The sequence below is a fragment of the Apiospora kogelbergensis genome (assembly GCF_038363985.1).
Source record: "Apiospora kogelbergensis strain CBS 113332 chromosome Unknown utg000008l_segment0_segment0, whole genome shotgun sequence".
Taxonomy (NCBI): Eukaryota; Fungi; Ascomycota; class Sordariomycetes; order Amphisphaeriales; family Apiosporaceae; genus Apiospora; species Apiospora kogelbergensis.
The window spans coordinates 560,873-574,992 of record NW_027117425.1 but is presented as its reverse complement, the minus strand read 5'-3'; the positions used below and the strand labels follow the sequence as shown (position 1 = coordinate 574,992).

Here is a 14,120-nt window from a genome sequence, read left to right as displayed (position 1 = left end):
ACTAGTTTTGAATTCGTAGAGCAATGGCTGAACCAAACAGACGTAACAACGGCCCTAATGATCATCGGTGGCGACGTCGTACAGAAAGCATTGGCACAAACTGCGGGGTGTCTCTACATCTCAGTGTGCTTCTCTAGCTGGGCGGCAGTAGCCGAGACAGCGGGAACCGACCTGCCGCGACAGCAAGTTAAGCTTTCTGACACGTATTCTATTATGGTGTTCATACATCACCGTCGCATTGGCTGGCGTTGTTGACTTGATACTTGCAGCTCTGTTTGTCCAGCTCGCAACTCAACAGAGAACCGGGGGAAGCTTGGACTCAGTCTGCCTCTTTGTATGTCGTCGACCAAACATCCTCTATGAATCACCGAGAAGCTTCGGCCCGCGTGTAAAAATGCAGGTAAATGCTTCAGCCCGATTCCCCTCCTGGAAGTTTTGTGATATGGTATCGGGACATCTCGCCTAGGGATCTGCGCCGATTATTCTTGTTTTAGCTGTACTCTAGTGAGCAATGATTTCGAATAGTGGGAAACGGGTATTTAGAAGCACCGCCCGTTACATTGCGGTGTAACGCCCATGAAACTTTCGAAGAATAAGACCCTGGAGGAGACTACGGCTAATTGGAAACAGGTCCAGGAGAGGGTTATTGAGTACGGCTGTCCCCTAATTTGAATTGACGACATGGTCTGTACATATAATTGTTAACCTATATCATTATCGTTATCAGAACTTCCTTAGATTAGGTATATAGATTTTGAGAGACAAATTAACTACATCAAACAGTCATCTATTCTGTTTGATAACTCAATCTTCAAATGAACAAATCCATACAAAAAGTTTCCAGTTGTCTTTCAATTGGAAAACATAACAGTGACCTTGGAACTTTGTCTCGGCAGTTAATATGTACAAGGGGTCACGGCGTAACCGTACACCAGAGTTTCAGGGGGCCGAAGCCCTGTTGTACAACAGTGTGTAATACTCGTAATACCTGGAGTCGATAGCAAGGATGAGAAGCCTGTATCACTTCGCGTGCCCGATTTTGCGCAACAGCAGAGTTGGTATCTTAAATTATTAAGGGGTCAATATATAGAAGAATAGCTGATCCAGGGACACCCACCCCCATATTCCTTTATTTGCTTCCTCTCATCATCACTTCCACTCATCATCACTTCCACTCATCATCACTTCCACTTATCATCACTTCCACTTATCATCACTTCCACTTATCATCACTTCTTACGTCAAACGACATCCACAGATACTATAGCGCCTTCACTATGGCTTCCCAGTCAAACTTGTCGAGCCCAAAGTACGGCTATGACTTTGTCATCTCCACGACACAGGCCAGCATCAACTCTGGACTTTTGGAATTCTTGGACAACTCCGAGCAGGAAGCCACTTGTCTCTTCTTTGTCGCCAACGAAGACGCTGTCCCAACTGAAATTGAGCTTGACAAACTTCTCAAGTTAAGCAACGGCGTGAACCCCTTTGACATACCGCCAAACACATCGTTCGACGATCCCCGGATCAAGAAAGATCTCATTGGTGCCAGATTTATGGGTGCCATCAAGATTCGAATCGGCTTACCTCCGGGGGTGATGCCGAAGGACTTGCCATCGATAGTTCACTTTGGGTCGGACGCTAGCTCCGTTGGTTTCAACATGTTCTGCTCCGAGCTCACCGTCATCAACTGTACCCCCGCTGGTTATGGCGAAGGAAAATGGGACGTGTGGGAACAACCTTCTGGCAAGTCCTGGTCAACCTCACCGTCGCTGAGCTTGACAAGAGCCTGGATGGCCCGATCTATTTCCAGAAACATACGTCTGAAAAGGAAGCAATCTTGCGCCAGCTCAACAAGATATCTTCGACATCCTTCGACTTACAGCAGATCCTCTACGATTTGGAACACGCCGCACTGGTGGCCCTGCCCGCCATCGAGGGCATCGAGGAAGGATCAACCCCAGAGTATCTGCTTACGAGGTACTTCATCAATGTCTACGCAAAGCATTGCCAAGCCGAAGGCCTGCCACTCGCCGCCGTGACGGCTACGCCACAGTCGCCCGATCCGTCACAGTTGCAAATGACAAGCTTCCAACGCCAGGTGTCGCATCTGAAAGACGACAAGGGTAATGTGATTGCGAACCCGGACATGGAGGAACAGGCCGTCACCACGCTGGACTTTCTGTGCGTCACGGATGGCAAGCCGATGCCAGGCTCCGCAAGCTTCGGTTGGAACTGGGTGGAAAAGAACGAAGTAGACGATGAGAGTGGTATGATCTCTGTCAATCGAGCAGCAGCTGGCCATTTCCTCGTGGACCAGATGCGCCCAGCGATCTCGAAACATTGCGCCAGCATCGCTCCTTAGGTCAAGGGTTCTTGGGAGTATTGGGTTCCTGTCTATAGGGTTTCCTTGAGCAGAGACGGTGCGCCTGATAGCGTGGACGTTGGAAGTTTCACGGACGCTACTCAGGTCATCCAGGTTAACTACCATCGATACATTACGGACTCTGACAGTTATGGATTGTACAGCGCCGACTTCAACATAACCACCGACTACACTGTCAAGGCGTATTTCCATGGAACTACCATCAAGATCGAGCAGGAATACCGAGTCCACATGTATTTACGGGCTGCCAACAATAATGATGAGCTGACTGTTTACGACCCAAAGCGAACCGACTGGTACGACATCTCTGTCGGGCAATACGGGGATCTGAATGTGGTTTGGAGAGATTTTGACACTGCTGACGGGTCAGAACAACCCCATACTGGGTGGTTTATTGACCTTTTTGTCCCGCTCAACGAGATCATTGATGATATTAAGGATGACATCGAAGACATGGGGCCGATTAACCTTGAACCCATCAACTTTGATACCCTGCAGTCTTTCATCTTTCCGGGGTCGAAAACCTTCGCATTCAAATCGCCGGTCTTCTCAGACTACCAAGATCTCTTATGCAAGATCACCTATGTCAACCCCAGCGAGTCTCATGTCACTCAAGCCCAGCTGTGCGATGGAGCCAGGAGCCAGGGCCATACCCTCGCGCAGGGAGACTTTCCTGCCCAGAAAGGCTTGACGCTCACGTACTCATCGGACATGCTGGACAACTACGTCCAAGGGGAAATTGTATCCCCGTACAGCAAGTTCGAGGCCTTGCAGACCGACGATGGCCACGCCTTGCTGTTTGCCATCGATACTTCGGGGGTTTTCCACGTCATCAAAGAGCAGAGTGGGACATCGAGCAATGGGTGGCAGTTTGAAGACCTCTCCTCTGCCGTCATCGTGCACTGGTACGTCGATGTCGACTCGGCCGAGGCGCGTACCTTTGACGTGGGACAGAGTGCCGTGAATGGAACCATAAACGTCGCTTTGGCCATATCAGATGGCGGGATTGACACGCTTTTCGTTTCGCTAGGAAACGACAGCTCCAATGTTGACTGGACTACGAGCCCGGAGTGGACACGGATTCCTTTCGACGACGCCTTGGAGCACCCAACCGCCCTAAAGATCGTCAGTGTCATGTTTGTGGAGACTTCGAACAACCAGGAATACCTTGTTGTCGACATTGATCGTCCCACTTCGACAGAGTCATCGAAGCAATGCATTGCTCGCTACCACATTGATCTTTCCAAGACTTCCGGGAGTTACTGGGTGAAAAACGACGTCCCTGTGGATATTGAAGACGGGAGCTATAAGAGCACCGTTGGCCGAGTCTCGAATGGTCGTGTTGACGGTGTCTATACCTCCGGATTCAGCGGCAAGACTCCCCAGCTGGTGTACGTGCCAGTAGAGAACATCTATGGCTCTGGGCCGCCTGAACCACGGAGACTGAGACTACCAGACAGTACACCCACTTATGCCATTGCAGCTTCCCGTTATGGCAGTCAGACTTCAAAGCTCTTCCAGCTGACGGATCTCTTCTGCGTCGGCGGGTCAACACTATATCGCTTTGCAGCCGACAAGCAATCGGATGGGTCCAAGGCCTCGCCCCTGATTACGAACGACTGTCTTTCCGGAACCAACCAACTGCAAGCCACGATGGGCGACGGATTTGTGACCAGTAAGTCTACCTACGTTTGACGTTCAAATCATCAGCTTCATATGCCTTCCCTAACTAATTTCGAAACAGTCTGCGGAAAGAACGGAAACGACCAGCTATATTACACGTCTTGCCCAGCATCCCAGGTTGACCAACCAGGTTCATGGTCGGTAGTCGTGCCGATTTTGTCGGGCGTCGAGCAGTTTTCCACGTACATCAACAAGGCGGATGGGGGCAACACCGTCTTTGCCTCGGGCGGTGGAAAGCTCTTCAAATTGACCCAGTCGACCGCTACAGGCGCAAAGATGTGGCGACCACAAGAGATAACCCTCGCCGTGCCAGCTGTCGAGAAGCCGTTGCCCTTCAACTCTTACACAACCACGATCCACATCAGTAACGAGGATAATCTGCCAGCGGCAAATGTCGAGTTGGAGATCTCGGCGGACGCTTTAACTCCCTTCTACATCAATGGTCTGTATTACCTGGTTGGCCCGAAACCGGTCTTGGTTTCCACCAGTTCACTGGGCATCGCGACCGTCGTGGAGGCCGTCGTTGGCCTCAACGCCACCATCATCACCGTCTCCATTTGAAATGGTCCGTTGAGCACCATTATCAACCCAATGCAGAAAGTGTTCGCCAGGATGACGAGTCTCGACTCCGAAAGTGCTCTCCGGGAAGCGTCGTTCCCTGCCAAGACCATTGCGGGCGGTACGCTGGGGGCAATTGATCACATGAGCCTCGTCGACTCTTCGGCCAGCACAGATGAGCTTCAAAAGATAGCTTCCGGGATGGCCGGCCTTCAACAGGCGTGGGATGACACCAAGCCGCCCAATCTCACACGTTTGGCGAGGCTGGACCGCACCTGCTCCCGGGTGGTGCCAACAACAGCTTTCCTTGGCTTCCCCGCGGCAAGAGGCGCCTTCGATTTCATTGCTATTGCTGCGGGGGATCTTTTCCGATGGTTAAAATCGGGAGTTGAGGCCGTCATTGAACTGGTCAAACACGCCGCCACTGATGCCTGGCACTTCGTAGCCACCATCGCCGGCAAGGCCTACCGTGCCATTCTGGACACGGTCGAGGCGGTGGTCGGTGCCGTCGAGTGGATGTTCAACGCCACCAAGACCGCGATCGAGAAGCTGATTCAGTTCGTCAAGTTCCTATTTGACTGGGGAGACATAAAAAGAACCAAGGACGTGTTGTATAGTCTTGTCAAACTGTACATGGGACACCAGATCGGTCAACTGAGCGCAGTGAAAAATGCCTTCGATGGTCAAATCGGGGATGCCAAGAAGTCTCTCCGCCAGTGGGCTGGCATGGATGACTGGTCTTCATTGGGCTACGCCTCTTCCAAACCAGCCAGCGGTAGCGCGAGCAGCCCGGCCAAAGGCCAGACTTCATCATCGATGCTGTTTGCATCACACTTTCGTGACAATGCTAGTAACATAACCGTCAAGTCAGTCAACTCAAGTCAGTCAACAGCGCAGCGTCTAAGACCGACGTCGGGGATGTCGTCGAAGCTCTACTCAAGGCTCTGTCGGATGAGGGGCCTGCGTTATCGGGCATTTACTCGGACCTCGCAACCGTGGCATCGAAGCTGCCGACAATGAGCGTTTCAGAAGCCCTGAAAGCTCTCGCCACTGTTCTAGCAGAGGGGATACTGCTCTCGGCTCAGGTCGTTGTGGACGCACTCCTGGACACCCTCAATGCTATGGGCAGCACTGTTATGGACATCATGGACACCAAGATTCATATCCCGGTTATATCCGACATCCTTGACATGATTGGTATCCCCAACATCTCATTCCTCGATCTGTTTCTATGGATTGGTGCAGTGAGTTACGACGTGGTTTATAAGATTGCCTATGGCGAGTCGCCGTTCCTAAATAGTAACGATGTAAAGGCTATCATCTCGGTAGAGAGTTGGGAAAGTCTCACAAAGATGTTCGATGAGGCTAACTCTACTGAAGCTTCGTTCTCTGATCAAAACAGAACCAAAGCGGGTGGGCGAGGGAAACAACTGCGTTCTTTGCCTCAGGCCCTTCGTCAGGGGATCCACATTGCTGGACACGCCACAGCAGGTTTTTGTCTCTTTATGGGCGACTTCCTCGTTGGATTCGAGGCCGAGGCTTTGACGGGAGACAACCCCTTTTCCATACCCGCAGCCGTCCTTGGTGGCATGATAGGAGTACTTAACGGGGCGTCCGGCGTCCTTGACCCCATGTGTCCTATTGAGAACACCGCCGTCAGCACCATCTCCACAGCCACCACGGCCGCCGGGCTTATCTCCAAAGTGCTGTTCAGCGGGTACGTTCAGAAGAAGCTCGCTACCTCGGACAGCAAATTCTCGGGCCTAGCTGTTGAAGACGGACGCGCCACGGGGGCCATTGTCAGCTCCATTTTTCTGATACCCCAGATATTCGCGACCGGATGGCACTTTTACGAGCTGAGCCAGATTCCCGCGAGCAAGGCACGCACGGCAGCGATCCTGGGCGAGGTCGCTAACCTGACCGCTTACGGATCCACCCTGTCCTATGCTGTGGCTGTGAATGATAAGGACCCGGCCTCTCGTCAGGTTCCCATTGGCATCATGCTGGCCTGTAACTTGGCTACGGGTGGTCTTCAAACGGCCGAGGCATTCCAGGTCGATAAAGCCCGCCGAGAGCAAGCAAGCCCGGATCATCAGACAGTACGTTCCACCACAGTTAAAGGAGCCAGAAAGCAGCTTACGATAAAGACGGCTTTAAAGGGCACTGGAGGTCCACTGTCTGAGATGAGAAAGCCTAGTGTTGATGGCATTCGAAAGTTGGGTGGGAAGCTGAACAGGTTTCCGTCTCCTCACCTTTCTAAGCCTTTGTTGATCCGCGGACCTGAGGGTGCTTTACCTAATTCAAAGGCTATAGTAAGACGTTGATAGTTAAGATGTTGGTTATAATGACGAGAAGAAGCCTTTAATCATGACAGAAATGAGGATAAGGAAATAACACTAGTTGCATACTCATTATATTACCTTCCTTTGTTATCCAGAACAATCTTTAATCACGATATAGCCGTGTAATCCACTTCAAAATTGATCAGAAACGGCACTATTCTTGCAAGAGCCTTGGTTTTGTATTAATTTGAAACTCTCCCTAAGTAGACTGGTGCAGGTATGGAAATGACGTTTCTCAATACATGTGAGAGGGCATGTGAGAATGTGTGTGAAACAGAAGCAAGAGTATTCAGAAATATGGCTCAGCCTGAGATTGATTCCGGCATCCAATGCGATTTAATACCCTATAAAATGCCATATATTTTCCGAGATGCATACCAGTAGGTTCTTGGATCTCACGATTTCACCGAATCCACTAACGAGCCGACCTCCTGATCCCAAGAATCAGGACTTGTAAGCCGGTGGATCACGGTCTCAACGTCGGCAATGAACCGCCCCGCCTCCGCGCGCGAGTAGTTCGCCACGTCCCAGCGCAGCGAACAGCCAAACGTCGTGGCGCGCGGCCCGCCGATGCCGGCCACGATGACCAGGCCCGCGGCGCAGCGGATGGCGATGCGCGAGACCTTCAGGCGCGCGTAGTCGCCCAACAGGCCGGGGACCCAGCTGAGGAACTGGGCGCGGTGGACGTCGACCATGATGGCATCGGCGCCGTGGCCCAGTGCCTCGAGGCCCGCGAGCACGCGCCGCAGCGGCGCGTGCGCGTGGCGCGTCAGCAGCGCCTGGTCGTCCCGGACCCGTTCGAGGAGGGCGAGTCCGGACTCGCGGCGCGGCACGGCGAGGAGGTTGCAGACGCCCTCCATGACGGGGCCGTTGACGTCGGCGGCGTCGAGGGCCGCGGACGGGACCGCGGCGGCGAGGCTGTCGGGGACGAAGGGGAAGGCGCCGCGGCCGGCTTCGAAATTGTTGAAGAGGGCGTGCGAGTGGCCGGTGCGGCTGACGTTGACGATGGCCATGGCGGCTTTGAGGACCGTCGAGGCGTCGATGCCCGGGAGGCGGCGCTTGAGGTCTACCAGGCCGGGGGCGTCGAATTGGTAGTCGAGACCGTCGGGGGATTCCTCAATGGCGCGCCGGGGGACGTGGGCAGGTGGGTAAAGCGCGGCCTTGTGTTCGTGTAGAGATTGGAGGCGTCGGACGTGATATTCTACGGATAAGCTGGCCATGGGAGAGTTACGAAGAGCCTGGAACGACTCGGCCCAAGTTCTGAAGTCTCGGTGCGCGTCGAGTTGCTGGCCTGGATGCTCCAGTGCAAATTCCAGGTCTGATAGGAACAATCGAACGGATTGAGCATCCTGGACTATATGATGAACTGTACGCATCCTCCAAGTTAGTTATCAGGCATCGCACTGAGAGAGGTCACGAGACGTACGGTAGAACACCATAGCTGATGAGTTTGTCTCTTCAAGCCGCATGAGAACGGCGTGAAAGAGAGGGCCGGGCATTCGCGAATGATGATGATGAGGATAGTCCACTGCGAATTGTTCCAGGTCTGCTTTCTCTTTTAGGGGCGATCCAACAGAGATGCATTTGTTCCACAACACATCCGTCGGCGCAAGTGTAATATAGAAGCCGCATTTGTCTTCCGACTCTACGAAGAGCGATGTGAGGACTGGGCTGTTGGCCAATGCTGCACACAGAGCCTTTTGAGAGCCTAGAAACGGCGAGTTTGGTTAGCGTGACGTCTTGTGTCTGTTATCAGAGCTTTACTTGCCTCTATTGATGTGTTGGTTGTCTGGACGGCTATAGCAAAGTTCCACGTATCGATGATGTGGGCGTCGAGCAGGATCTGCATGTAATCATGCGCAGGAATCACAGCGGTAACATCACGTGGCCATTGGAGGCCCTGCTGGTTGACCAGCGCGGCAACTCGGGATGCCAGCTTCTGGCCATTTTCGATACTGTCGCTTAGTGAGTTGAGAGACGCGGGAGAGAAAGGAACCGCCTTGTTCTGACTATGACCGCCGGTGCTGCGCTCTTCCAAAAGCAGGACCTGGGATTCAACGGTAGGATGATCAGCCATGTCGCGTACCGATATATCCACGCCCATCGACTTCCGCACCTGATCCCTTACTCGCATCAAAGCTATGCTGTCAGCGAAAAAGGATGTCGAGGCGGTCTTGTCGATTTCTGCCACGTCAATCCCGGTCGCCTTTTTGTAAGCCTGCAGGAGACCCATCTCCAGACTGGACATTCTCGCTTCGTCACTGAGTTTCTCCCGGTCACTGACATGGTGAAGGCAGAGGGTGGAGAGCAAGCCTTTTTGTACCTTGCCGGAAGCCGTCCGTGGATAATCGTCGAGGCCTAAGTCTCGCAATCGCAGGATCTCGACGGGCGCGCATTTCGTGCCCATTTCTCGCACAATGGCAGTGCGTATCTCTTCTGCCGACGATTTGGCAGAGTTGTCACACACCACGATTGGAACCTGACCCGCTAGCTCGTCTGCGATGCCGACTACTTGAACCTGAACTCGTGATTAGTGCAAGGTGAAATTGTGCCAGAAGGGCCAACGGGGTGTACACATACTGTCTCGGAGCAGACACGCTGGACAATTGCTTCCATCGCGGCTGGTGAAATCTTTGCACCTCCCCCGATTGATTATGTCTTTGTATCTGCCCGTGATGGCTACCAGACCATCTTCCAACATGATGGCCTGATCACCGGTAGCGAACCATAGCCGTCCCTCCACGTCCTCGTAAAACATGTTTTTAGGTGCTGTTTCGTCGCTGGTCAAATACCCTTTGATCAGGCCAGGTCCGCTTTGATGGAGCTCACCGGCCTGCCCGAGTGGCAAAGGGTCAGTAGAGTCCGGAGCGCAGATCTTCACGGAGGCCCCTGGAGACGGATGACCACAGACGACAGTCCCGCCATCGTGGATGAACTGCTCCGGGGGCCCGGGGCCGACCAGACCGGGCTACCCTCTGTCATTCCAAACCCCGTGGAGACCTTGGAGCTACCCAGGCCTTCGATGACATATCGAAGGTCCTCAGGGGTGATATAGGAACCCGCGAGGCAGACATCCTGGAGGCAGAACTCAGGTGGAGTGGATCGGTGTCGCAGCGCCTCTGCGAACCTGTGCAGGGTGGTTGGTACAAGCATTGTGTGGGTGACTCTTTCAACTTCCATGGATTCGAGAATTCTGTCTGGCTGGAATGCAGCACTTGGATAGACGATTGCGCCGCCATTCATCATGAAGTGCAGGGTGAAGAAGTAGCCGGCGGCATGGTTGTTCGGAAGGACCGCGCAGAAGACGCTGGACTCAGATCTGCCTCCGAGCGAGAGGTTCTGGCAAAAGGCATTGAGGGTCTTGCTGGTATGAGGCGCACCTTTAGGCCGTGAGGTGGTTCCGCTGGTGAACAGGATGGTGACGCAGCGCTCGGATGTCTCGGGCAGGCTCGACTCGCTTTTTGTCAGGAGCATATCAATGTCACCAATATCTTTCTCTGAGAGTAGGCTCTGTAACGCATTCCAGTTGGGGATGTCGTCAGAGTTCCCAGCAACTACCCTGATTGGAACCTCGGGGATTTTGGAGCTGACGGCATTGAACCTTTCTGCTACAGCAACGTTGTCGGCGATGATGACTTTGGGGTTCACAAGATGAAGGACATGGATAGTCTCTTCCTGATTGCGTAGAGAGTCGGGGTGGAGTGGCACAAATGTACAACCGAGCTTGTGGGCTACCCAGAGAGACAATATGAACTCGACCTTGTTGGGCAAGTAGGTAATAACGACGTCTCCTTTCCCCACTTGACGTCTGCGAAGGCTCATGGCAAATTGGTCGATGGCAGCACTCAGGGTGTTGTAGGACCAGCGAATATACGCCGAAGAGCCGGCGGATTCCATGTTCTCGAAACCATAAAGACCGCGAGGCTGATCAAGACTGGCCACGGCGAGTCTCTCACCAAACATGCGAGCCGACGTTTCAAATCTCGACCAAATGGGGGGCTCTGCTGGACAGGAGACACCGAAGCCCTCGCTCTTGGCTGATTTAACGGATCCCATGGTTGCGTAAACTGATTGACGAAGTCAGTGGCAGATCTATAGGTCTTTGTAGCGGAGACTAGCTGATTGTGAGAAGGGCGGGCTGTTGATTAGTATGAAAACAAGAATGAGAGGAGAATAGATCTCTACACTTAGGAATATAGGTAGGCGGCACTATATCGAAAAGCAAATTGCGTCTGTTACAGGCGCAGAAGGACGGCTTTGGATGGCTACAGGATCTCTGGACACAGAATGGGCCAGAGCATTAGCTGCAAAGTACTACACATATATACGGCCTGTATTCGTAAGCGAAGAGTACCTTACGACATATCTTCCAACTCACGATTACTGAACATCTTACCTGTGTATTGGGAATTAACACCGCTCGAGTAAGCGGAGATGATGCACCATCCGTAAAGTAAAGTTCAACAAGCGAGCGGCATACGGTTCTTGCCGCGTGTGGAGTTAGCCACACACCACCAGATATCGCTGGCTTTGATTCGTGGAGATTATGCACCATCTTTGTCAACTCGTAACTCGTAAGCAGGAGCCAATGGGGTGTAAGTATGGCCTACAAAAGCAAGTGCAAATCTTCCCAGCAGATCACCAACGCCTCCGTCAATTCGATTTGAGCCACCTCATTGGCTTCGACATCGGCGAACGACTGGGATTCTATCTTATGGAGGTTGCCGGTATGCTGTCATCGTCTGTCTATGTCATAGCTTGAGATCATATACGCGTACTGCAGCCGCCAAAGACAAGCGAAGGGCGTCACACTAGCCCCTTTCTACCTACGCCGAGCCGAAAGGCCCAGCTCGAGTGCCTCGAAGCGGCTGGGAAACGCGTCCCGACCGGCCCAAGCGACACAGACTCCAAGGGGCTCCGGAGATAAAAGAACATGTTCCACCTGTAAAGAGGGCGACACCGTCAGCTCCTCATGGCACTGTCATTTTTACCAATGAAACCATCACCGACTATGGATTGCAAACCGACCGCTTTCATCGCTAGACCATTGCGCATCATCGTAGTTGGGGCAGGGTACGTCTTTCTTCATCCGCTGTGACGAAATTCGCTGGCTAAGAAGCCAGAATATCTGGGATACAATTCTTGAAAGATGCCACCCATCGTTTGAAGAATGTCAGTATCACAGTATACGAGAAAAACGACGACATAGGAGGGACATGGCTTGAAAACCGGTATCCAGGGTAGGTCTCGTGTCTCTCTCGACGAACTTGCTTCTGACACTTAGCAGCTGCTCGTGCGACGTTCCCTCTCACACTTATCAGTATAGCTGGAACCCGAATCCAGGGTGGTCACAGCTTTACGCCACTGCCGAGGAGATACATAGTTATTTAGCAAGCACGGTGGACTCCTTCGGGTTGCAGAAATATTTCCAATTCGGAACCGAATGCGTCGGCGCGGAGTGGGATGAGACCAACTGCGAGTGGATCGTCTCAACCCAGATCGTCCATGACGGACGGACCATCACCCGCCGGAAGTGTGATGTGTTTGTCTATGCGGTAGGAAGGTTAAACAACTGGAAGATGCCCAACATACCAGACATTGCAAATTTCCAGGGGCCTATCCTGCACACCGCATCGTGGCCCAGCAACATCCAGCTTGACGACAAAGACGTCGCCGTCATCGGAAACGGCGCAAGTGCGGTGCAATGCATCGCAGCTATACACCAAGGCAAGTCGGCCAACCCCGTGCATCAGAAACTCAAACCAGCTCACGATCTCCACTAGTAACAAGAAAGGTGTACAACATTGTCCGCAGCGGGACCTGGCTCGTACCGCACGTTTTCTCCAGGAACGGAGAACCTCAGGTCGACTGTCCGTTCATACATCTATATCCTGTTTATCCGATACGCCCCTGCTGACACTTCTGACACCCCGTCAGATACTGAAGACGACTTCCGCCAGTGGAAGGAAGACCCAGGCCTGTACCTCGAGTTCCGCTACCGACTGGAACGGCAGCTCGCGGCCGGCTTTGCCGGGCTCTGGCTAGGCGCGTCGTCCAAGGCCTTCACCCGCGCGGCCGCCGAGCACATGGGCAGCAAGATCGAAAACGCCCGCACCCGTGCCGCGTTGGTGCCCGACTTCCCCGCGGGGTGCCGGCGGTTCACGCCGGCAGACCGCTACATCGAGGCGCTAAACCAGTCGCGCGTAGACGTGGTCAAAGGTACCATCGCGGGTGCCACGCGTGACTCGCTGGTCATGAAGGACGGTGCGTCTTACAAGGTGGACACGATAGTGTGCGCCACCGGCTTCGACCCGTACACGCCTCGATTCTCAGTCAGGGGTCGCGATGGCCTAGAATTGCAGGAGCTGTGGTCTGATCAGGGCGGTTACGAGAGCTACATGGCTGCCTCCGTGGCAGGCTTTCCCAACCTCTTTGGTACGTATGTGTTTCTGGGGGTGACAACTTGCTGACTTTGACACGCGATCAAGTATTCAACCCGCCAATTTGCCCCGTCAACGGCTCGGCCTTTCCAGGTATCGAGAGAACGAGCGATTACATCATGCGCGTCATTTCCCGTCTGCAAACCGACAACCTGAATTCGATAGCTGTCAAACATGATGCTCAGGCTTCTTTCAATAAATGGGTTCAAAAACGCATGGCGAGCATGGTCTGGTCCGCACCTTGTTCTTCTTGGTGTAAGTCTTCTCCTCAAGAATAATAGGGTGGACCACCTAGCTGACCCTCACCAGATAAGACAGGAACAGGAAAAGTGATTGTACCCTGGCCTGGAACCATACTTCACTACTACAAAGCGACCGAGGTGATTCGCTGGGAAGATTTCGATCTCCGCTTCCAGGATGAGAGCACGAAGTATGGCAGCTTTGGGAACGGAATCACTTGCGATGGCTTTGCGCCAAAAGAAATTCCATGGCTTCATAGTCCATGAGGATTCCACTTAGCTTTTACGATTCTCTAAGAGACGAATTTGGATGAGATGAGTATAGTACACATGAATTAAGAAGGGTGAGACTTGTTATGTTTGAAGTTATTATTTTGCACTGTGACAACCGACACCAACGCATTTCCGACCAGACAGAAAACACCAGTCGACAAGAATCGCCTTGACGCGAAAAGGGGCTTCAGCAAAAAGG

General features: G+C 52.9%; 5 protein-coding genes across 5 annotated transcripts; 3 read left to right on the top strand and 2 right to left on the bottom strand.

The window, feature by feature from the left end:
• Positions 1–1,720: 1,720 nt before the first annotated feature.
• On the top strand, positions 1,721–4,630 carry PG998_012121 (uncharacterized protein; the record flags this gene model as incomplete). Its single annotated transcript, XM_066878937.1, has 3 exons — positions 1,721–2,254; positions 2,366–4,061; positions 4,131–4,630. The coding sequence occupies 3 exons, from the start codon at positions 1,721–1,723 to the stop codon at positions 4,628–4,630; spliced, it is 2,730 nt and encodes a 909-aa protein (XP_066725321.1).
• Positions 4,631–4,681: 51 nt separating this feature from the next.
• On the top strand, positions 4,682–6,951 carry PG998_012120 (uncharacterized protein; the record flags this gene model as incomplete). Its single annotated transcript, XM_066878936.1, has 2 exons — positions 4,682–5,448; positions 5,499–6,951. 2 exons carry the CDS (start codon positions 4,682–4,684, stop codon positions 6,949–6,951), a joined length of 2,220 nt encoding a protein of 739 aa, XP_066725320.1.
• Positions 6,952–7,364: 413 nt separating this feature from the next.
• On the bottom strand, positions 7,365–9,727 carry PG998_012119 (acetyl-CoA synthetase-like protein; the record flags this gene model as incomplete). The annotated part of the gene is made up of 4 exons (XM_066878935.1): positions 7,365–8,323; positions 8,396–8,677; positions 8,734–9,477; positions 9,550–9,727. 4 exons carry the CDS (start codon positions 9,725–9,727, stop codon positions 7,365–7,367), a joined length of 2,163 nt encoding a protein of 720 aa, XP_066725319.1.
• A 119-nt stretch (positions 9,728–9,846) lies between these two features.
• PG998_012118 (uncharacterized protein) lies at positions 9,847–11,025 on the bottom strand (the record flags this gene model as incomplete). Its single annotated transcript, XM_066878934.1, has 1 exon — positions 9,847–11,025. One exon carries the CDS (start codon positions 11,023–11,025, stop codon positions 9,847–9,849), a length of 1,179 nt encoding a protein of 392 aa, XP_066725318.1.
• Positions 11,026–11,962: 937 nt separating this feature from the next.
• PG998_012117 (monooxygenase) lies at positions 11,963–13,915 on the top strand (the record flags this gene model as incomplete). Its single annotated transcript, XM_066878933.1, has 6 exons — positions 11,963–12,042; positions 12,093–12,209; positions 12,257–12,663; positions 12,784–13,404; positions 13,458–13,664; positions 13,719–13,915. 6 exons carry the CDS (start codon positions 11,963–11,965, stop codon positions 13,913–13,915), a joined length of 1,629 nt encoding a protein of 542 aa, XP_066725317.1.
• Positions 13,916–14,120: the final 205 nt, after the last annotated feature.